The sequence below is a fragment of the Notolepis coatsorum genome (assembly GCF_963971535.1).
Source record: "Notolepis coatsorum genome assembly, chromosome: 1".
NCBI classification, from domain to species: Eukaryota; Metazoa; Chordata; class Actinopteri; order Aulopiformes; family Paralepididae; genus Notolepis; species Notolepis coatsorum.
In genome coordinates, this window is record NC_140165.1 from 154,752,645 (window position 1) to 154,777,985 (window position 25,341).

The 25,341-nt window shown below is 41.5% G+C and overlaps 1 protein-coding gene across 4 annotated transcripts in view; it reads left to right on the forward strand.

Annotated features, from left to right (window-relative positions):
• The window catches only part of sh3glb2a (SH3-domain GRB2-like endophilin B2a), a 74,435-nt gene extending 51,150 nt beyond the window's left edge, over positions 1-23,285 (forward strand). For all 4 annotated transcript variants that reach the window (XM_084334759.1, XM_084334761.1, XM_084334762.1 and 1 more), the window contains 3 exons: positions 1,084-1,184; positions 1,587-1,803; positions 17,982-23,285. In XM_084334759.1, coding sequence (XP_084190885.1) covers positions 1,084-1,184; positions 1,587-1,803; positions 17,982-18,089 — 426 coding nt within the window. In that variant the 3' untranslated portion in view covers positions 18,090-23,285. The remainder of the gene's footprint in view (positions 1-1,083; positions 1,185-1,586; positions 1,804-17,981) is intronic.
• Positions 23,286-25,341: the final 2,056 nt, after the last annotated feature.

The window sequence follows — 25,341 nt, forward strand, 5'->3', positions numbered from 1 at the left end:
TTAACAGCCTCAAATGACTCAGGGTTGAGGAGAGGGTCTCTCAAATAAAACTCAACATAACGCATAGGATACTCTGGAATACTGTCCCTCAGTACCTCAGTGGATATTTTAACATGGTAAGGGATGTACACGGACACGCCACCAGGGGGAGCCCTACAGACATCGTCCCAGTGAGATGCAATAGGAAAATAGGCCAAAACGCATTCCTATATTCAGCAGCAGTACAATGGAATAGCCTACCAATGGAGTTGAAGACCATAAGCCCCTTCTCCACTTTTAAATTAGCTATAAAGAGGTGGATCAGAAGAAGAAGAAGAAGAAGAAGAGAAAAAATCTACAGCTAGAATTTTGGGTCTCAATGAATCCAAAATGACATTGTGGTTAGAAGTGGTGGAGAAAATAAAAGCTAGCATATAATGGTAATGTCTTGTTAGGAGCGAGGGAAAATGGATGGATTATCCAATGGGGGGTCCGGGAGGGGGGGGTACGAGCTGGAGCATATGTGTGTAGGTTTTTAGACAACAGGTATTAGGGGTATATCCTATATAAGACAATTAACTAAAATGTCATTTCATTGGATGTGCACTGACAACTAATGCTTGTATATCTTATCGTGTGTTGTCATGTTTGTTTATGTGTTTGTTTAAAAAATAATAAAAAAATAAAATACAAAAAAGAGGTGGATCATAAGTAGCAGAAGCTGGGAGTAGTGAACAAAGGGTTTTTAATGTGTTGTTCCCTTTTTATTCTTTTATCGTCTATAAAATGGAATATTATTGTATGTATTTTTTTGTTTTTATACCACACATCCTGACATACAGACACTACAAACACCCACGTCCACACACCAGTACATAAATCCACTGACACCAATGATGAAGGACCACAATGGAAACAAGCCTATGGCTTTATTGTGTTTTATGAAATCCTATTGGTAAATGGAGAAAATGTATACCTGTTTCATATTGTGATCAAATGTATATGTGTGATGTCCATTCTAAACCAATAAACTATTCAAAAAACAAAAAAAAACTTGAACTTGGCTCTAAGAATGGTTTCTGTCCTGTTTCTGTCTTTATGTAGGTGAACCACTTGCGTTGCCTGCACGAGTTTGTCGAGGCACAAACCGCCTACTACAAGCAGTGTCACTTTCACATGCAGGACCTACAGAAGGAGCTGGGAAGGTGAGGACTGTTGGAAGATAATCATGGATGAATGTTTTCCCCCAATCTGGCTGCATGACACCGTTTTTAACTTGACGTTACAGTATGTTTGCTGATAGTTTACGTTTAAATGTTATACATTTATTTATTATTTATAAGTTTGAGTCAAATAAATGACCACAATATGACAAAGTTGAAGTTATACTTTTATTTTACTAAACCCCTTGGGGTAATTCATAGAGAGGGTCATAGTAAAATCAATTACCACAATATGACAAGAGTTTCACTCTCTCTCACGCACTCTACTGAAATGGAGATGTGAGTACTGTATGATTTTCTATTTTTATTTCAGTCATGTGTTGCTGATTTTCTCTTACTGTGTTGCACGTCCTGACGAGTCACATCTTGGTTGCTCACACACAGATTTCCTAATGCCTTTGCGGTAAACTGTGACGGCTCAAGGTCCACTGCTGACGCAGCTTCCCTTGACGCTGCCAGCACTGTGCCCGGCGGCCCCATGGAGGAGGACACGCTGCAGATTGAAGAAGTGCAGTCACCGGCCACCGGCACCCGCAAGGCTAAAGTCCTGTACGACTACGACGCCGCGGACTCCAGCGAGCTCTCGCTTCTAGCTGACGAGGTTGGTGTACTTATTGTACTTGGGTCATTATTATCCCACGAAACGACAGAGGTGGGGGGGGATGTTATGGATTCACCCCAACTGTTGCCTCTGTGTGGACATGATAAATGGAAGCTATTTTTGAGTTGATACCATTTGTTACACATTTCTCTTATTTTATTTTATTCTTTTATATATGTTACCGCTCAAGAATTGATCAAAATGGTTAAGAATCCCTCCAACATACCATATTAAGACACCAAAACCTTGAGGAACACCATAGAAAGAAATTCATGCTGCGATTTGATATCGAAGACATGACATTTGGTTTCTGTAAGAATAGCATTTTCAGCAATTGGATGGCGCTTCTGTTCTGTAAATTGTTCACGCTCACAACATTGCATAGCATATTAAGCATATAGAAACGTAGAGGCCTAGACCTATTAACCGCCGCCGCATAATGTTTCTCTCATGCCTGCGTCATTGCTCCCACACACAATCCGATCCCAAATTAGTGTCTCTTAACGTTCCAAAATTGCACGTCTTTTCCAACAATTTAAGTTCTGTGACATAGCTGTCCATATTTCACTGGCACCTTGGTCCCTTGTAAAGAAACTATAACGTTCCACAATAACGATAACGTCTTAACACATTGAGTGCCAACGACAAGATTAGTCGTGCTAACTCGCCATGCGCTGAGTGCCAATGACGAGTGTTCTCGTCTTTTAATCGTTATTTCTTTTATTAGCGATATCCATTCATTTTTCATCCATCCAGCCTGACGTTATCATTGTGAATGGGTCTGAGCTCGAAAAGGGAAAATACAGCCGCCTATCGTCTCCCGGATGGTAAAGCACATCATTGGATTGGATTGGGTGGGTATGTGCCTCAGAAAAAAAGTCCCTCCGTGGTTTTCCCTTCTCTGGCAAGCAGTATCGTGTTATCGCATTCACTGGCGAGGCTCGGAGCAGCGTCGATTATGTGTTTTGGTGCTATAACGTTGGATCAATAAACGTGATCAATATTTGGAATGGCGATCATGAATTGGATTCATCTTTTTGCAGAACATCTGATGTGAGGTAAGGACTCTATTTTACCAGTATTGGGTTAATCAGATGTTTTTTAGTGTGTGTGTGTATGACGTTAGCGCTGACCAGGTCATGGATAATAGATTTTTCAGCCCGCTTCTCTAGCGTGCATAAGTACACATATACTATCGATAATCTAGCGTTTATTTGAAAACGATTAATAAATCAGCCGGAAAATGACAATGTGTTTTGTGTATTCCACTAAAGGGCTGTTATCGCGGCTTTCTCTGGAATGACTAGAAATCACAAACTATACTCGTATTCAAAACGGTATAAAACGGAAATGTACAGATGAAAAAACAATCTGTTTTGTACATGTTGACTGCAAGCAACTCACTGATAATCAACGAGTGTATTAGACCCATAATTTAAGATATATTTTAAGCATTCGCAAATCTCCCATTGATTAAAGCAGTGGCGCTCTAGCGCCCTCTCGCGCACTTAAGCATGGCGGTCAATGAGTTAATGGTTTATATAGTATATATCAGTAAACACAATGGGTTTGATAAGCGATTGTTTTGATAAGGACCCCACAGAGATGCAAATATTCTATTAGGGCGTTTTCACACCTAGCTCGTTTGGAGCTGTTGTTCCGAAACCTGGAGCGTTTCCCCCCTATTTCGGTTCAGTTGGGCATACAGTATATGAACACAGCAATCACATTCTGTTGCGGAACAAAACAAGCGGGCCGAGACCACCTAGAGAGGGTGGTCTCGGCGCACTTCCAAACGAACCCGACGCGACTCGTACGCTGTGAGAATGCAATCGATTTAACAAACCGACACAACTCACTTGCCGTACTGTATACGCGCTGCATGATGACGCAACGCACACGCGCCCTGGACTGTTCCATCAGAGGGGGGAGCTTCGGTGGCCAGTGTGAGTGGCTACAGACCACTGCACTTAAATATAAACATTAGTCTACCTGGAGACTCAATGAGGTAATTGTAGATGTTGCCATAAGACGCGTCTGGTCATTTAGTGGGATTATTGTTTCATTATCCTGTTCGGCTGAAAGGACACTGGCCACCGAAGCTCCCCCCTCTGATGGAACAGTCCAGGGCGGGTGTGCGTTGCATCACAATCCGTGGGCAATCGGCGCATGTGCATGGGGGATGCTCTGCTTAAAAACTGGCTTTTTCGCTGCCGAATTAGTTCTGATCGATTAGGAATGGCTGTGTTCAGGAGATTCTGGCGCATACAAGTCTATTCATGTCTCTAGCACCCCCACAGCCGTATCTGAAACCACTTACATCACGGCTCTCATCCACATTCATTCATTTGCTCCCCCCGCTCTCCCCTCCCCGATTTCAATGTAACGCGGAGATTCAGGGTTGGTAAATCTGACCAATGAGTGACCGTTTGCTCGCGCGTGCGTTTGTTTTGGTCCACTGTTAACACAGCCGTGTGAACACAAACGAACTAAGGGACAAGTGCAACATTGTATCATTATAGTCCCTGTGTCTCCCTGAATCGGAACAAAGCAAACAAACTACAGGTGTGAAAACGCCCTTAGAATCCAGGTACTTTCTGTGTGTAGAATCCAGGTACTTTCTGTGTGGGGTTGGCATGTTCTCCCTGTGTCTTTGTGGGTTTCCTCCAGTTGCTCCAGTTTCCTCCCCGCAACTGACTGTGATGTTTTACACTTCAGACAGATCTGGTATAGTAGCTCTGACTGTGGGGTTTTACAGTTCAAACATACACAGCCTCCGTCAGAGGAGAGTATAAAAGCTCTGTCGGGCAGCTGACCATATCTCCTCCATCACACACAGATGATCAGATACACATAACACAGGTTCAAGTTGCAGAAGTTTAATTTTAATGTACTGAATAATACAGGTACTTAAATACATTTTCATGACATTTAGAGACATACAAATATACAGTACTATGTAAGAAAAAAGCATGAAGTCATGTTTATAATTTTGGATTAAAATAGAGGAATGTTGCTCAAGGTTATAAAACGCAGTTGTGCGCACTATGAACCGGGATTTGATTGAATAAGCAACACATGTGTTTTTTACAATGATGATGTGTATTGCGATGGACAATAATAAGAGAATGTGAAGTTGAACACCTTGTGAGAATGGTTCATGTTAACTCTTTGACAGCCAAACACGTAAGTACTCGTGTTTCACTGCCAACGCTTGAGCGCCAAAAACGTAATATCTCGTTTTTAGATCCTTTGATCTTTTTCCTTTTGATCCCCGTTCTAAACGGTCAGCCGGAACACTCTAGGTGTCCCTGGCTAATCTGCTTACGTTGGAATTGCAATGCCGATCGAATCTCACCAGGTGGCAGTATCGCCTATCTTTTGAACTCTGATAGTCCAGTTCAGTCAGTGTCTGTCCTGATCCCTTTCTGTCCTGACTCGCTCTGAGGGGGAGGAGCTCTTACAGAGCAATCACTAGGAGATCTGCTTGCCTCAAAACCTATAGTTTCCCGTATACACAAGTAATTACATATAAACAAGTAATCGCGATCGCCGATGGGATCATTGGAATTATTCTTTTTGGAGTACCTTATGGCTAAGGTAAGGTATATTCTATGTCTATTTTACCGAACCTGAAATATGTTTCTGTAACGATCAGTGTCGTATTTTACTGGACCTAAACCAAGCTTTTTGTAACGATCACATTTTCGGGGTAAGACTAATTTAACTTTAAATTAAATTAAACCTCTTTTTGGACTTTTTTTTCAAATATTTTTTTATTATTATTAAAAACGAAGGTTCGAACATTCGTTCGAAAAACCCTGACGAAGTTCGAAGCCCAAAACAGGCTTCAGGGACAGCCCTAATAGCAGAAAAGTCTATATAAAAGCACTTTTCTTTTCATCGTCACCGCCAACTGATAATCCACATAGAGCACAAACTCGTCCCTCCATGTCTTCCATGTCCGTGAAAGATTACTTGAGTCCAGGCACAACGTTTGTGGTGGTCTTAATCCGCGGGAAATGTAATAGCTATGTGATTGCGTTTTATCATGGCTAGCGTACATGGCGTGATCAATATAACTCTCTATTGATTCTTTGTACTAGTAACGTTAATGCTAGTAGAATAGACACAACGTGAGCGCTTCTGCTAGTATGCTAACAATCTCTTCCCTTCCACGGAACTGTTGCTGCTCACGATACTTCGCCGGCTAGGTTCACTACCGCTGTCACCATGTTTTAGTATGTCCCTATATACAGATGAAGACTACTGTTTTCATTATTTCTACCCAACTGGGTATGGGATTTATTCAGCGTGTACAGCCTAGTTCACAATACAGGTGTTCTCTCCTCATAACCTGGTGCACCACACATAACCCCCCGTGTGGCAACAAGCCTGAACAATAGTTCCTATTGTAACAGACTAGACGGACAACACGTCCTTTGAGTAGATCGAGTAAATCTCACATGTTCCGAGTAAATCCTTAATGACCAATCAATCGTTTAATTGTTAACATCCCTAATTTGAATCCAATCCAATATCTTAAGGTGAGCGGTCAAGGGACCCCTTTGAAAATGGCCATGCCAGTTTTTCCCCTCACCAAAGCTTTGCCTAACTTGGAGCATTATTATCCCCCCTTCTCAACATGCTAGCATGACATGGTTGAATTCCTTAGGTTGTCTGGTTTCATATGATCACTCTAGCTTTAAAACTGAGCCCACTAGGGGCGGTTGGGTGGTGCAGCGGACATTGCGCTCGTCACCAATGCAAGAGACACCGGGTTCGACTCCGGCTGTCGGCGTTGCCTCCGGCTTGGGCCAGCCGTCATACTAACTCAATTGGCAGAGTTAGCGGGTGGAAGTCGATGGGTGGTAATCTGGACGTTGTGGACAGCGACTCCTACAGGTCGGTTGGGGACGCCTGCACAGCAGAGACAGGAAATGGCGGGGGTAGTGTGAGCCTCCCACACGTTACACCTCGCCAATGAGAGTCCGCGCTGGCAGTTTAAAAGATGTGACAGGCTGCCTCCTCGTGTATCGAAGGGGACACGTGATGCAAGGCTGCTATACTCCCTACAACCGGCCAGTGGGGGGCATATGCGAGCAACGTTCAAGACAGGGAAGGGAAGAATTGGCACAGTGGAATTGGGATGGGAGAGAAATAGAAAAAGAGGAGAAAAAGTGGATAAAAAAAAAACGGAGCCCACTACAGCCTCTGAAAGACGGTAATGTCAGCCGAAGGTGCTTTAAAACTGAGGCCATTTTACTTCTCACTGATGCAGCCGGGGTCTACCAGAATTCATTCTGGAGCCTCTGAGCCACGGCGAATATGGGTTATACTGTACACACGATGGATCAATACAATTATCGATTTTTTTCGAATGGCGATCGGAAATTGGAATAAACCATTTGGATACCATCTGACTTCGGGTAAGGTATTTATGTTATCAGTGTTAGGATAATCAGACTCGTTTTCACGGATATATAAGCGTATATGTGATATGGCTGTTTTGACTGTAAAAGCCATGAGGAAATAAGAGCAGCGAATATCGGCGCACGGCACGAGCGTGGGTACGCACACATATACTATCGATCATCTAGCATTTATTTGAAAACGATTCATAAATAGGCCGACAAATGACAACGTTCTGGAATATTCCAGTAAAAGGCGATTATCATAGGCATGGGTTGTTTTTCCCCCAAAAACTGGTGATTTTCTAAATGCTATCAAACGGAAATGAAGCGATAAAAAAACAATCTGCATTGACAATGTTGGCTGAAAAATGATTATTTGATAAGCGACAGGCAGATTAGACACATAGCCATAATTTAAAACATAGATTAGGCGATATTAACGTTAACATTGGCCGTGGATGGTGGCATGCAAGGGGGTAAAAAGGAAAACACGGCTGGCGCTCAAAGTGTTAATGGGGAATTCAAATGTGAGTTCATTTGTGATAGGATAACTCTAACCTACATCATTTTGGATTTAAAAATGGTCGATTTAAAATATGTTCACCCCTTGGCAATACATCGATGCCAACATGAATCTGAAGGAAATCCTAACATGCAAGGTGTCTAAATTATGTTTCTTAATGGGGAATTAAAATATGAGTTAATGTTTGGGGATAGGAAAACTCTAACCTACATCATTTGGGATTTCAAAATGGCAGATTTTACCATTTTTAACCCTGTTCATACACAGGTGCCAGAATGAATCTGAGATAAATCCTAAAGTTGATGCAAGAGCTGGGTGAAGAGTTTGAGGATAAGTGCAGGGAGGAGGGGGGATCTCCTGTATCCACTTTGACAGGCGGATTGACAATGTGATGATGGAAGCTGAGGGCAGTGACTAATCTTTTCCTGCAAAGATCAAGGAAGAACACTATAGTGTTGCTAGTGAGCCTGGCAGCAACTATCTGTTCCACTTTGTGTTTCCAGGTCTTGCTCGAAAAAGAGATCATTGATCTCAAGTGACTGCCTGGTAAAAATAAAGGTTAAAACTTTACACCAGAGAAAGCAACTAAAGAGGAGTCACATGCAGAGCAGATTGCTAAGATCCTGTTTTCCTGGCCGAAAGAGAGGTTCTGATAAGACCTTGTGGGCCATTGGAGGAGACTCAACCAATGTCGACACTGGAGTGAAGGCAGGTGTAATGCTGGAGCTGGTCTGGTTGGTGTGAAACCTGCACACTGGTGAACTTCCACTGCGCCGTTTCATTGTTGAAGTTGATGGGGCTACTCTGTCAGACAACAAATGATCCGGGCCATTAGGACAGCTCCTTGATTCCGTTACAGACATGGAGATCAATCCTAACTTCACCAGGATCTTTGTTGGCCCTCCGCTGATCAAGCTGCCTGAGAAGATCATTCAAGATCTCTCAACTGATCAACACTGGGACCTCCTTGAAAACGAGATGGTTCATCTCAAGGGGTTATTCCCAATAAAGAATTTCAATACTATGGTTATAAACTGGTCTGTGCAATCAGGGATGGAGTGCTTTCTGCAAGGCTGGCTCTGCTGGAGATTGGACCAGTAAACCACAGCCACTGGCTCACCACAGCAAACAGAATCCTCAGGCTCTGGGTGTCAAAGCATCAACTTAAAAGAAAGAACCTGAATAATCTACAATGCATTGTGGAATTCATCATTGGAGTGTATTATCCATGTTGGTTCGACATGAAGGTCAAGCACTCCTGGATGGAAGGGCCTAGGTACACCCTGTTTCAGCTGGACTGCCTCAAGTCTCAAGAGGAAGGAGGTGCTGGATGTTGTGATGCCATACAGTAGGAGACCTTGCTGTCCAAGAATGAGTTCAAGCAAGACATTGGAACCTGGCAAAGTTCAAGAAGTCAGGAGATCGAGATTTAGCACTTAGATTTTTGTGTGCATTACAAATAAAATTTATTATTGTTAGTATTATTATTATTGATCTTTTGAGTTGTATCCAGTTATTTTTTTTTGTCCACTTTTTCTCCCATTTTCTATATTTTCTCCCATCCCAATTTCGTATCATCCAATTCAACCCTCCCCTGTCACGGACGCTGTTTCTTGCCTCCCACAAGCCGGCTGCAATGTGGACTAAGTCATACATAGCACAAGTCCCCTCCGGTACTTGAGGTAACAGCAGTCGCATCTTTTCACCTGCGCAGCTCGATCTCTCAGTGGCGAGGAATAACGCGTGGGACGCTCACGCTGCCCCCGACACTTCCTGATTCTACTGCGCAGGCGCACCAACCGACCTGTAGGAGTCGCTGTCCACAACGCCCGATCCCCACCCTTCAGTTTCCCTCCCCGTAATACGGCCAATGTGTATTACTGTGGACGACCAGCTAAACTGAAAGCAAATGTGGAGCGCTGGGCTCCAACTGACGAGCCCAGCGTCTCCAGCATTTCGTGGCGAGTGCCTTGCCCACTATGCCACGTAGCCGCCCGAGTTGTATCCAGTTATATACAGTTCACTTGTTAATACATTTGATGGCTTTGTCATTATAAATTATTTCCCATATCTTTTAAAATCTTCGAAAGGGGATGTGTACATTTGGCAATTTTGTAATACAAAATGATGTAGGTTAGTTATCTTATCCTAAAAATTAACTCCTATTTATATTCCCCATTAAGAAAACGCATCATTTAGACACCTTGCATGTTAGAATTTTCTTCAGATTGTATGGCGAAGGGGCAGGCCCGGACTGGCCATCGGGAGCACCGGGAGTTTTCCCGGTGGCCTGGCCTGCACAGATTTTATTTGCCCGCAGTCAGGCGACTGAACTTAGAAGCAGGCCAGGCCAGTGTTTCTAGTTGCGGCTCCGCAATAGTTAGATAACCTAGGTGGAGAACAACCAGAACTTTTTTTTTCTTCATAAATCTTTCATTCAACTTCAGTCCAGATCATAACTATTTATCTTTTTCTTTTTCTTGTAATGTCAGATTAAAAATGAAATATTCCCACTTTTCTGATAAGAGTTGTTGTTAAAGGGGAACTATCTTATAAATGGCCTTTTTGAGTGTTTAGCATTGTTTCCTAGCTATGTGAACTTATATTAATGTGATCTATGTCTCTAATTCTCATATTGGCGCATTCTTCCAATTCTCCTCTCACAATATTCACCCTCACTGAACTGAGTCATCTGAAAATGTGCTGATTTGTAATGTCAGAGAGACTCAGCTGCATGATAATGTGGCTGTGTGGCGTCAGGCTCATGATGAGCTGCACACAGTGTTTGTAGCCCAGGCTCAAAACGGCTTAAGATCTTGAGGTAGAAAAATGCTGTTTTTGAGGACTTGATTAGAAATACAAAACAATGAATAAAAAAAAGAGAAATTACAGAGGTGTTCCATAGACTCACAGGAATTGTGTAAAAGTGCCCAAATAGTGAAAGAAATAGTAAAATAGTTCCCCTTTAAGTCTGACATTACAAAAACAAAAAATCCGTGTTGTTGCTAATCATTGACCCATAATGATTATAACAATTATTAGCCTGTAATAATCCCCCCCAGAAAAATCCACTTTGCATTTGATATATTGAAAATATTAAAATGTTTTTTTTTAACAATAATTTGTGATGCCATCACAAACGATGGCATTTAACACAATGGACGGCAGACCCGAGATAAGTTGGGTTAACTCGCCATCGCTTGAGCGCCAAACCCAAGAAAAGTCGTGTTTTGATCGTTATTTCTTTTATTCGCTATATCCATTCATAATTCATCCATCCAGCCTGATGTTATCATTGGGAATGGCTCTGAGATCGCAAACGGCCAATACCGCCACCTAATGCTTTGCGGCTGATATTGCACTCCATTGAAACTATGTGGTTTGTTTTCTCAGCCGAGCTGCGGCCTGGGGGCGGGGTCTAAACACTCCGGCAAAACAAGTGCTTATAGGGATGGCATCGACGAGGGTCCCCGCCCGCCCGTTCATGTGCAATGCTGGATAACGTTGGACACACGATCGCGATCATTATTTGGAATGGCGATCAGATAATTGGATTATTCTTTTTGCAGTACATCATAGACAAGGTAATGTTATATGTTATCAATCTTGCGTTGATCCGATAATTTTTTCCCCGCGATCTCAGCGTGTGTCTGTAATGCACTGTAATGTATGCCGTTGGTGGCGATCGAAGCATAGATAAATGACCCCCACCCCCCCACCCTTTCGTGCATGCATGATGAAACATAATACCGATAATCTAGTGTTGATTTCAGATTGATTCAATAATCAGGCGAGAAATGGCATGATTTATAATTAAATGCAGTAAAGCGCTGTTTGATGGAGTTTCCTGGGATTACAAAGCATCACTCTAAAACTATACTCATATTCACCACGGTATAAAACGGAAATGTATGGAGGAAGAAATTATCTGTTTTTTGCATGTTGACCGGAAGAAACTCACTGACAATCGAAGTTGTTATTAGATCCATAGCTATAATATTTAATATAGGTTTAGCACTGCAAACACCGGAATGTATCCCCATTGAACAGAGCGCTGGCACACAATGGCCCAACACTAGGGATGCTCGATATTGGCTTTTTTACCGATACCGATATTCCGATATTGTCCAACTCTTAATTTCCGATACCGATATCAACCGATATCAACCGATACCGATATATGCAGGGTATCCCCCCCCAAAAAAACTGAATAATTTCAGGTAACTAATAATTTCACTGGATATATATATAACAAATATTGTTATTGTTTTTTTCTTTTTTTAAACTGATACCGATATTTTCCGATATCACATTTTACTGCCGATTTCGGCCGATAATATTGGTCGGCCGATAATATCGGACATCCCTACCCAACACCCATAGCGACCCCTGGCGCTGAAAGTGTTAAAGGGTAAACATTTTAAAAGTCCTCCACCAGCATGCAGGGAATTAAGTCTTTGTAACTAAAACCCCCAGACCCCCTGCTTAAAAGGTGGCCTGACTGCTTGAAGCCTTTCTCCAACGCGTTCGTGTTTCCGCGTCTCTGATTGGCCAGGTCATGTGACATGTACGCCTAATCGTGGGACCGCAAGTTTCTACACTGGTTAAGCTTAGGCGCTCTTTCGAAGTTGGTTAAGGTTAGAGTTTGTCTTAGAGCATGGCGATAGAACGCCTGCCCTGATTCCAAACTCTAACCTAACCATAACCAACTTCGAAAGAGTCGCCTAAGCTTAACCAGTGATAAACTAGGCGTTAGGTCGTTTGCAGGCTGTTCGACCCGGAAATAGGCGCAGAACTTGCCGTCCCACGATTGGCGCACATGTCACATGACCTGGCCAATCGGAGCGCAAAACGGGAACCCGGAAACACGGACGCGTTGGAGAAAAGCTACACGCGGCCTGACTGGGGCTATATTTCGCACTATATTTCCCGGCCTGAATAATTCCCCCAGTCCGGCCCTGCGAAGGGGTGAAACATTTTTTAATCTGCCATTTTGAAATCCAAAATGATGTAGGTAGATTTATTATATCTAAAAAATGAACTCATTTGAATTCCCCATTAAGAAACGCATACTGTAGATACCTTGCATGTTAGGATTTCCTTCAGATTCATGTTGGCATCCATGTATGGCCAAGGGGTGAAAAATGGTAAAATCTGCCATTTTGAAATCCAAATTGATGTAGGTTAGAGTTATCCAATCCGAAAAATAATCCCATATTTGAATTCCCCACAAGAAAACACATATTTTAGACACCCCTCATGTTAATATTTCTTTAAAATGTATGTTTGCACAAAAGTATGCCCCGCCCTACCACTACAGCCTCTGAAAGATGGTAATGTCAGCCGGGGGTGCTTTAAAACGGAGCCCGCTACAGTCTCCTACTCGTCGGTCAGGTCACCTGTTCATCAGGGAGGGGATCTGGGAGAGATGGCATGACCCTCTGTGTGTGTTACGTTCTCCCAGTAAAACTCTTAGCTGTCGGTGAAAAGAAGCGGCTGGTGACCACATGTATCGGAGGAGGCATGTTGTAGTCTCCACCCTCCCCAGACCGACAGTAGGGTAGAGCAACGACCAGGAAAGGAATTGGAATAATGACTAAATTGGAGGATGGGAGCTAATTATAAAAAGGCAAAGAAATTAAAATCTTGCTATTCATGTTCAAAAACTTGGTCCCTAATGACCACCGTCCACTCTCGCATTGTTTATTGTTTAAAAAGGATCCCCATTAGCTGTCACCTAAGTGGCGAGCTAGTCTTCCTGGGGTCCACATAGAAAGACGACACAAAACACAAAACATAACAACATAAGATACATATGACAATCACAATTAACAATGATAATCTAAAAACAGTAAAACATTGTAGACATCATTATCTAAAAACATTGTAACATTGTCTAAAAACAGTAAAACATTGTAGACATCATTATCAACATCAGAATATTTTGCTCACATATTTAAGTAGTGCATTCTCAGGTGGTATTTGAAAGACACTTTACTATTCAATTTACTTATGTTCAGTGGGCAGTTATTCCAATGATTGATGGCACGATAAACAACAGTCCTCTTTAAAGCATTTGATTTTGGACGTGGTAACATAATCTGTCCATCATCAGCTGACCTAGTAAAATAAGAATGAACCTGACTGCATCTGACAATTTGTTTGTATAAGAAAACAGGTTGAGACGAAAAGACAGTGTTCCTGAAAAATGTAACTGTGTTGAAAACCAGCCTATTCTCTACCGTTAACCATGAGAGTTGCCGGTGTATAGTGATGGTGTTTGTTCTCATGGAACAATGTAAAACTAACCTTGCAGCTCTGTTCTGGGCAGTTTGCAATTTCTTTAGTTGACCTTTGGATGCAGAGGACCATACTGGTGCACAATAATCTAGGTGACATAAAATTAAAGATTTCGCCACCTGTCCCACAATATATGTAGGGACATAAGAAAGACATTTCCTCACCATGGAGATACCACTCCCCATCTTCTTCACTATGGTATCAATGTGTTCTGCCCATGACAGCTGGCTATCAATTATTATGCCCAGTAATTTTACTTTATTTACCTGTTCTATGGGTTCATCAGACACGTTCAAACTCATTTTTGGTATTGATGACAATTTATGACTCGAACCCAAGATAATTGATTTGGTTTTTGAGATGTTTAGTACCAACTTATTCCGTTTTATCCAATCAAACACCATATTTAACTCAGCTGATAAAACATTGTCCAGTTCACTGACAGTTTTTGCAGCATAGTACAATGTGGAATCATCAGCATACATTTGTACAGTTGCTTTACACAGAACTGATGGTAAGTCGTTTGTGAAGATGGCGTGATCAGCTGTTGTCTGTAGCATCTGTAGGGATGGTATATAGAGCTAGCTAGTTAGCTAACCTGCAAACACTCCGGTTTAATCTCCTGTATTTCAGAGCAGTTCTCATTCATGATAGTAAGTGTCATTGCACCCACCACTTGAAATGGTGATTTGCATCATGCTGTCTTTGATTAACAGTAGCTGGCATTAGTTAAGATTTGTGCTAATGCTAGCTAACAGCAAAAGAGGATGTGTTAAAGGGGCTTTAGATAACATTCAGCAAATGAGATGTTTAGAAATCATAACATGATGTGCAGATTTAAGGCTGATCCCAATAGACCTGTTCGCTGTCCACGTCAGACTCTGTGTGCACGCATCAAGGGGGCAAAAGGAACGTAATCCTGGTCAGAACGGGGCAGACTACAATATATTTGTATTTGTTAGCCATGCTAGCGATCTAAACAATCAATCCATGCCAAAGTTAGATATGTAAAGGTGAAAGACTCTCACACAGCCATGCTCACTTGGCAAAATGACATCCAGCTGTTTTCGTTTGAAACAACTTTTAGTCAGGCGAGACGCGACTCAGTTGGTATTGCTGATTGGCTCGAACACGGTATGTTTGTATATAGTGAACATTGTCCCCTTTGGCCCTATCATTTGGCCCTACCCCTTCGTTTTGCTTGTGGGCGTGTAGTGTAGGCTGTCTCGATTATTTTGTGGGTCTGCGGGAAGTGATCATCTAGCCCTCCAACTGGCCCTCCAAATCGAGTGTTTTTCTAAGGGGACGGGTAGAAGGGAGAACATATAGACTTTTAACAGCAGATACACTTTCTTAAATTCCATTGTCCCCGACAGTGCGGTGTGACGGGGAGCTCGGACGGGATGTGTTTGGCTGGTGTTATGATGGCATTAGCTGAAAAGCTAGCTAGTTGGAACAACATCCGCCCGTTACATCAAATCAGATGATAGCCTGTCCTTTCTCCAGGACCTGACACTGTCCGTGACCGTCTATCAACAATAATGCACCCACGGTGAATCGTATTTAAGTTAAGTAGCTACTGACTAGCGTTAGCTGACTAACGTTATCAAATGTCAATGCGGGAAGACGAGCTAGGTCAGCTAGCTTAGCTTGATAACGTTACCGTGTCTAAAGTTGGTGCTATTCATAATCCAGCAATAATGGCTGCAGACCTGCAAGCAAAGTACAGCAAGTTCCAAGTGCCAAAGGATAAGAGTCTGAGGCGGAGTTTCAAAAGAGAATGTTGAATATTTATTTTGCATAGAAAATCACAACATTCGAACGTTCTATCTGCCACTAGCTTACAGACTGAGTAGGGTATATCTGCAGAGCCACTGGGTAGCGAGTGCAACACCGTTTAATGTCCGTGTGGATCATTGGAGTAGGGCAGGGGTCGCCAATTAGATTTGCCCACGGGCCAAATTTTCCCCAAGCCATTGTGTGGCGGGCCAATGATAAGTGAACATTTTTTAACTGTAAAAAAAAAAAAACGACATATACATGTTTGCACTGTCTTTTTTCTATTATAAAGTGCCTCTCAGACAGTGCATTACACATGAACAGATCAGTAATTTGATTTTAATGCAGGTGCTCGCATTATAAATCGAGATCAGTAGGGTGCATTTGATTTTAAGCACCACAGCGGGTGTATTATACATCGAATGTATTATTATTATTATTAAAACACAACACTCACCGGCATAATGCAGGCAGCCCTGCCCTGGACTTGATATTGTTTCTGCTTCGGTCCTCCAAAATCCATGTTAATAACATGTTAAATGTCCACTCGCGTTGAATGCCCACCCAACTTGAACACAGTTGCTTGCTCGTGTTGCCATGTCAACAAGCGAGAGTCACCGGTTGCTTATTGCAAGAGTTACCTGTTGCGATAAACCCGTATTTTAAGAATGACACCTGTTTATTAAAATAAGCTTTATAGGTCGTAAGCTCCTCTTCTGGCTCATCATATTTCCCCGTTGCATTGCAAAGAAGTTATTCAAAGACGTTTGTTTTGTTTTTGCAAACGTTCGCTCGCCGGCATCCCAAACGCGGAAGTGAAAGTGAAATTCCATTGGTTCTCCCAGTCCATGTGACCATTTCTAGCATTTCAATTGGCTATAGTGACAGCCATAGATATGATGAATAGATAGATACAGCTTCAAAAGACACTGGCGTCACAACGAGTGAATATTTCCTGCGCGTAAAATAAACATCATATTCTCAAAATAACCTGACGGGCCAGAAATTATTGCTGGCGGGCCCATTTCGGCCCGCGGGCCGCCTATTGCCGATCCCTGGAGTAGGGTATATCTGCAGTGCTGTAGCCCCATACTCATTGATTAACGATACTAATACAAATCTATACAATCATCTGTTGTTGAATAAATACCATTACTTTCTAGTTATTACTAAAAAACAGTATAACAGTATCTGTAAAAAAATATATATATATAATTTATATTTTTTTATGTATGCACTGGTATCGGATAAATATCGGTATCGGCCGATACCCAAAGCTTAGGTATCGGCCGATACCCAAAGCTTAGGTATCGGAATCGGATCAGAAAGGAAAAAATGGTATCGGAACATCTCTAGAGAGAACTGTTGCGTTTTGTAACTTACAGGTTTGGAACTCGCACAGCATTCCAAGGATTTCCGTTCCACTACATTTCAGTTAAAACATTTTGTTTTTTTTATATATACAGTATATATTGCATGCACACAATTAACCTAATCTCAAAACAGACTGTAAAAGAAGTGCTTTGTTTTATACATACCTGTACAATAAATACATTGTACTATGTATCATTATTATATGTAACTACACACTACAGAAATATGTAAGTCCATTACATTATTTTACTACTGATCATGAAGAAATGATGGGTGTCCCACTTCCTAGGTAAAGATTTCAACCCATACCCCTTGTAGCTTCACCACTACCCAGTCGAGGGCACTCCAAAACTAGGGGTAGGACAATGGAAGGGAATTGGGATTGGGCCTTATGGTTTGAGAAACCGTTAAAAATATGCTACTTCCAGTTGGACAGACGACTGTTAAACACAACATTAATTGTGGACCCAACAACGTTTTTTAAATGAGTCACAATGATTCAATCATATTTTTTGGTGGGGGGGGAAACAATACTTTTATTCTACACCTTTTTTAAAGCTCTGTGGATATATATATATACATTTATTTATTTTAGAATGTTATTGTTTGTTGTTATAACTGAGGATAATTCCAAAATGTTCTGTTGGACGTGAAATTAATTTGTGCTTGTGGAATTCCTTATTGAATGGATTGTGAATGTATAAAGATTGAAAGGTAATAGTGGATCATAACAGCCGAAACACTACTTAATATCTCAAATACTTGTCTCATTACCCCCCACCTCACAGCTCATCACAGTTTACACAGTGCCAGGCATGGACTCTGATTGGCTCATCGGGGAGAGAGGGAACCAGAAAGGAAAGGTTCCGGTCACATACCTGGAGCTGCTCAGCTAAAGAGGACACACGGTTGCACGCATGTGTACTCACTCACACAAACACACACACACACACACTCACACACACACAGTGATGCAGTGGTCATAGGACGGGGTTGCACACCGTTCCACCTCTTTGAGCAGGAGCACGTGCACGCACATGCAAGGATGTGCACACAAGAATGCGTTCCACTCGACTCTGCGCCAAGTACCCACCTGGCTACTTTGCTTAACAATATCTCAGGTCGTCAGGTGTGTTCAAATACTACAGTTGGACCATTCAACACACAACCTGTGAATGAAGTGTTACATTCCATTCCTAGAGGCAATTAGGCATCGTCTTTATTCGCGAGGGTATATTTATGCACGGGAGCACGCGTGCACGTGGCGTCATTAAAACACAGTGCAACCCCTTATGAAATCACCACTGCACACACACACACACACACACACAGTGGTACTATTATACTTGTGAGGACATTCCATAGACTTTTATTCCTACAAACTAACCAAAACCACTGAATATCTAACCATAGCCTGATGCATTAGACTCATGGAACCAGGGCACGAAATTAGAGCCCGCCACCCGCCAATGGCGGGCATATTTTAGGTTTGGCGAGTGACACTGAGAGGTCTGCCCGCCACCTGGCGTGTAGTTCATATCGATACTCTTATTTTGAAAATCCTGTGCGGGTCTCATTTCCGCCCCAAGCGCAGCTCCAGTCATAATATCGATGGCTCCGGCAGTTAGCAACGTTCGGTTCATATGATACTCTTATTTTGAAAAAACCAGTGGCAACGAGTCATATCCGCCCCAGTCCGTGCTTCTCCTCGTATCAACACAGAGGCAGTCTGCTCTAGTCTAATGCGGACCTCCGTGAGCTAACGTTACTGTTTAAACAATGACCCAGTCAACTATTCACTTTTAGTTTAATACATGATGAGGCATTGTCTAACGGTATCTAGCTGGCTAGCTACTGATAGCTGCTGATATCAACAAATGCTCCAGCAATAGTCGAGTGCATAATACCTCCGTTGAAGTCCGTTAGCTCGGTAGGCAACGTTAGCTCACGTTAGCTCTATATGTCCCAGTAAACCAAATAGTTCACTGAGGCGTTGTCTTAACGTTATCTAGCCGGCTAGCAGTAGCTACAGATAGCTCCTGATATCAATGTCTTATAACATTGATTCGATGCGTATTCGAGCTGCGGGCATGCTGAATGTGATTTGACCAATAGGGTCCAGCTGCAGTGCCGGAGAATCTTGGCTGCATCTGGAGGCTACTAAGTATACACACAGACAGTGGAGCTGTTTGCAGATAGCGAGAAGTCACTTCAGAGAGAGAGAGAGAGACAGTACAAATTTAACTCTGGCCTCTTTAAGTGTCTATTCTTCAACGTAATAGCTTATCTACTTGAAATGTACTGAAAAAAATGTATATATGTGACACAAAAATGCGTATTTTTTTTGGCCGGTAAGAAATAGGCTTGCCGGGTAGAATTTTCCCATCTACCCGCCACTGGCCGGTGAGTCAAAAAGTTAATTTCGTGCCCTGCATGGAACGCTATGCAAGCTTGCTCTCCCACTGGCAAATTACAGAGAGTCTCCTGGTGAAAACGGTCTATTAAGTCACTTTGATTTACCATGGTGGTGTGTTGGGGTCTCTCATCCCATAATGAACTCCTGGCAATGGAATCGCATTAACAGCAGGCCTACAAATTTGTGAGAAGGCTAACGCTGAAAGCTGCTATTCATGCATTTAGGATATAATTCCTAAATTGCATATATTAATATTGGAAGCATTCTTTAATCCCCTGGTATTTTGTGTTCTGCTCAAGCTGATTCTTCCTGCAGGTATTCAGCTAGACGAAAAAGCAGTTTCACTGTGTTGAGGCAGATAACGCTAATTGTGTAGCTAGTTAGCTTTGCAATAGCTCCTCCGAAATAAGCCTGCTTCTTTGACTCTGCTATGATATTCCACGTTCCACATTTAGTATAAGCTAGGCCAAAACTCCCCAACAACAATTTCAGATAGCACCATCACGCTAACTAGTCTGGGTTAGCTAAAGTAGTCGATAAATGTTGTGGCTTGCAAATCTTAGAGCAGCACAGCCGATAGAGGGGCTTTGGCCATTCTGAAAGCATTCTTTGCTATTTGTTAACTCATTGAGCGCCAGCGATTACCCTCTCATCCCTGTAGTCAATGGGCCACACTAAAAGATAGGCATTTTCACTGTGCGTCACGATGTTGGCAGAGCTATATCTATATTCTATATTATAGCTATGGAGACAATACTGTGGCTCATTTGACAGTCACTATCTCTCGTCCAACATGTAAAAAATAGTAAAAAAATTTCATGTATATGTTCGTGTGTTATCCCGTGGTGAATATTGTATAGTTTCAGAGTGATCCGGGCTAATTCCTGGAAGCTGAGTTATGGAGCGCTGTGTGCATTTTGCGAAAGTCGTTCACATTGCTCGCCTGGACATGATATTATTTCCAAATCAAAGGTATATAATAGGTATTATGTTTCATCATGAAGGCATCAAAGGGGGGGGGTTGTTTTGTGATGCTCTGATCATCAGCAACTGCATACGTTTTGAATACTACATACGCTGATCGTTGCGATCGATGTGAAATCATTGTTGGATCAAAGTAGGATTGATGTCATATAGTCCTTACCTTTGCTAGGAGTTATTCCAAAATGAATATTCCAATTGTCTGATCGCGATTTCCAGTATTGATGTCCATCCGGTCCCTGACATGAAATGGCACAAGATATGCATCAAGTGTGCTGGATGTGTTCCAAGTTGCTCGGATGAAGCGTTTCACTTGCAGGGGTCCAAATTCTCCGCCCGGACCATATAGAATGTAACACACAGTGTGAAATAAGGTTTCAAAGGGTAGGTGATACTGCCACCTAGCAGGATTCCGCCGGCATTGCATCCTCGAGGTCTCCGAATGAGTTCCAATGATAACACCGAGGTCTGTGAGAGTGTATAGAATATTAAAATCGAAAAGACGATGAAAACCCGAGAAATCTCTGGTATGGCGCTCAACCGCTGGCGAGATAACCCGAGAAATGGGGGAGCTACAGTAGCTTGCTGTAGACTTCCATGGGTCTGATGTCAGGCTACCCTAACCGTAGCCTAACTCTTAGCACCAGTACAGTTACACACACACACACACACACACACACACACACACACAGAACATGCAGACACATACCAACACTTGCCCTTTGCAAAACACACTGAAGAACACATGAAGGCTACTGAAGCACTGATTATGGTGGAACCGTTACCATGACAGCTTGACCATGAAAATCCAAAAATGTAAAGTTGTTTACGAACTGAATTGCCCTAAAAAAAATATATAGATAATTTCTTCCCCTTTTTCTTATTTCTTTGTGTGTATATACAGTGCTACTCGAAAGTATGTGAACCCCTTTGGAGTCTGTTTTTCAAATATTTCACACATTAATCTTTATCTTCATCTAAGATACATCTTCTGATAAAGCATGTCATGATTGAAGGAAAACAAATAGTTTGAATATATTTGGATTATTTATTAAATACAATGATTAAACATGTAATATCCTTGTGTGCATAAGTATGTGAACCCTTGGGATACATGCATACATGTATTCTCATTTAACCACTATGTCCATCATAATGCCAAAGGAGTTATACAGCAAGGCAACGATTCTAGATATTCAAGTAGATAGACATAATAGTGGTTAAATGAGAAGACATGTAGCATTATGGATGGTCTGAGATGACACTGGGACCTTTGGGACACTTTGAAATATTGTATATGTTGTAGTGAGTTCATGCAAGGAATCCCTAACATGTCAGTGAATTGAGGGAGTTCAATGATGAAAACTAACCAAAATCCATCAAAGCACAAGCAAGAGACTAGTATTCAACTCTAGGAAAGGTCTGGGAAATGTTTAGTTGATGCCATAGGTGCCAGCAGCTGTTGGATCCCAAGGGTTCACATACTTATGCACACAAGGATATTTCATGTTTAATCCTTGTATTTAGTAAATAATCCAAATATATTCAAACTATTTGTGTTTTCCTTCAATCATGACATGCTTTATCAGAACATGTATCTTAGATGAAGATATAATAAAGATTAATGTGTGAAATATTTGAAAACTGACTATTCCAAACATACTTTCAAGCAACACTGTATATATATTATTTATATATATATATATATATATATATATATATATATATATTTTGTGTATCCTTAAGGTTGAGCTAGACATTCAGCTAACAACCTTTTTTTCTTTTTTTAAACTAACATTTTGTGAGAGCTGGCAACTTAACGACTCTTGTTTGCTCCTCTGTCTTGGTCTCATCCTGCACCAATGTCTCTGTCGTCATTCCTCATGCTGATGGAGAATACGGTATATTCCACCCACTGCCTCTGGTTTGGTCACATTCCAGTGACATCAGTTGTTGTCTATACACCCCCCTCTCTCTCTCGTGTACAGGGAGGGAACATGTGTCCATTTCCTCTGGTGACTCAACTATAAAAAAATAAAACGTCTGCAGCAACAATAGGAACCGCTCCCATGTACGCACTAATTGCCTTAAAATGATGGGGAGGGAGACGCTTTGGTCAGAAAACCTGGAGAATGTATTATTCAGTTTAATGTCCACTCTTTACTGTTGACATGTCTTTTGAACAGAGAGAAACCTGTGCACCGCATTATGGCATGCAAGACTAAGTCGTTATTATGATGTGTACTATGCCTGTTTGTGTTTTTCAGTTTTTGAATCTTTATACAGCTCTACTCCATCGTCTTTGCTGCTGTGTTTTGTTGTCTTGAAACATTTCTCTTTTGAGTAAGGGAAAAAGAAAGGTCTCAGTGCTGCATGCATTACTAGCAGTAGCTCGTCTGATTGTTCTTACTTTTTAATTGTATTTGGTGTAACCAAGTCTGTATCCCCAGATCTTGAATACCACTATCAATGCATTTGCACAAACGGAAGTGTGCTCAAACTCACAGATACACACACACAGTATGTGAGCATGCATGCATTCTGTCGAGGTTTTTACCATCGCTGCTGTTATTCCGTTTCACCTTGTCTTGATTTATATTTTTTTTGCCTTTTTGTCAATGTATTTATTGCCTGTCCCTAAGCCATGCTGAATGAATGAAATGTATGGGATTTAATAAAATAACTTTTATTTGGATACAGTTGTTGTCATGAGTAATTTGTCTCATTTGTCTCAAAAATATAGTGATATTACAACATATTTGCAATTGTATACTCCATGAATATGAGATTAGAACTGGTGATGGACACATCCTGTATTGGCATGAATGCCTTTTATACAACATTTATTTTCAACCATACTTTGTGATTGGACAAGAGGTGTTCCAAGTGTGCTTATACAACTTTTTTATAATACATAGTGGTATTGCTATGCCTCGTTTACATTCAAAGGGGAACGCCACCCAAATAGAGGCCTTGCACTGAATGTGTGTAGTTCTGTCTTCCAACATGGCTGCCTGTAATATAGCAACCATTTTGTACATGGCAATGGAAGATACAACTTGCTATGTGTTTATATATGCGAAATATATAAACAAAAATGTAATATTTTGGCATCTTATTGTTGGATCTTGTAAACCAGTCACAGTAGAACAGCAATATGCTTTTCCACTGTTTTACCTACTCTACCACTGCACAGAAATTTGGCTTTCTTTTGAAAGTGGTTACCAATGGTTACAGGCAGTCGTGTTAATAGTCACAGAGAACTACACAAATATTCCATGCAAGGCCTCTATTAATTAACCTGTTAAAGGAAAACTCCAACATTTTGGGAAATTAGCTTATTTAACATCTTCCCTGGAGTTAGACAAGAAGATACATACCTTTTTTGTCTCTCTGCATGCATTAGGCTTAGGAAACAGCCGCACCGTTAGCGTAGCTTAGCTTCATCACTGGAAGTGGGTCAGACCTTTACCCTGAAGTTCCCTACAGTCACGAAATACACTCTAAATACAACTCAAACGTTCCTGTAAACATGTTGTGACCTGTGTATTTACCACATGGAGAAATAAAAAATTATTGAATTCGACATTTACGTTTTCTAAGCAAATATTCTCGGAACTATTTTTTGCCGAACCACTCCTCTCTGGGCTCAGTAATTTCACGTCACCAGTGCTACTTTCTAACGTCGAGGTCAGTGTTTGTTTACATTTTCATTTCATTCAAAGGATCCGAACCGATTGAAGTTTATGGATACCATCACTGTGGTAAGTTTTCATTTATGTTTTTAGATGGAAGGCTGTATTCCATCTGTCTAACGTTAGCGAATATTGTGAGATTGATTAATAGGACAGTCACAACGTTGCTGGACTATCGACCTAGTTAGCCCCTTTCATGACTGCGATGCACGGCTACAGGGTTTGGGCGAGTGAATCCACACTTGTGGTATTATTATAACAAATTTATTGTGTAACGCTAGCCCCTTAAAACTTACCACAGTCATGGTATCCATAAACTTCAATCGGTTCGGATCCTTTGAATAAAATGAAAATGTAAACAAACACTGACCTCAACGTTAGAAAGTAGCACTGGTGACGTGAAATCACTGAGCCCAGAGAGGAGTGGTTCGGCAAAAAATAGTTCAGAGTATATTTGCTTAGAACACGTAAATGTCCATTATTTTTTATTTCTCCATGTGGTAAATACACAGGTCACAACATGTTTACAGGAACGTTTTGGAGTTGTATTTGGAGTGTATTTCGTGACTGTAGGGAACTTCAGGGTAAAGGTCTGACCCACTTCCAGTGATGAAGCTAAGCTACGCTAACGGTGCAGGCGTTCCCTAAGCCTAATGCATGCAGAGACAAAAAAGGTATGTATCTTCTTGTCTAACTCCAGGGAAGATGTTAAATAAGCTAATTTCCCAAAATGTTGGAGTTTTCCTTTAAGCTGTAGCCCTATTTTCAGAAATGTTGCCTAAAGGTACATGCCTAAGTAAATGGAAGATTGCTCCACTTCTACAAGGTCAATTTGCATGTTCTTGGTATCTAGGGACCTCGGGTATGTATTTCCAGTGTCAGAAATATTGTGTCTGTTACTAGGCTTGAGTAAATTGTAATGAAAAAAAGGAGAATATAAATTATGATTTATTTTTGCATCTGTGCCAGTGAATACCATGTTACAATTGTGCCGTAACCGAGGTCACTCACTGAGCTCATTCACCACCTTCTTGAGATCAAGTGTACAAACAATCT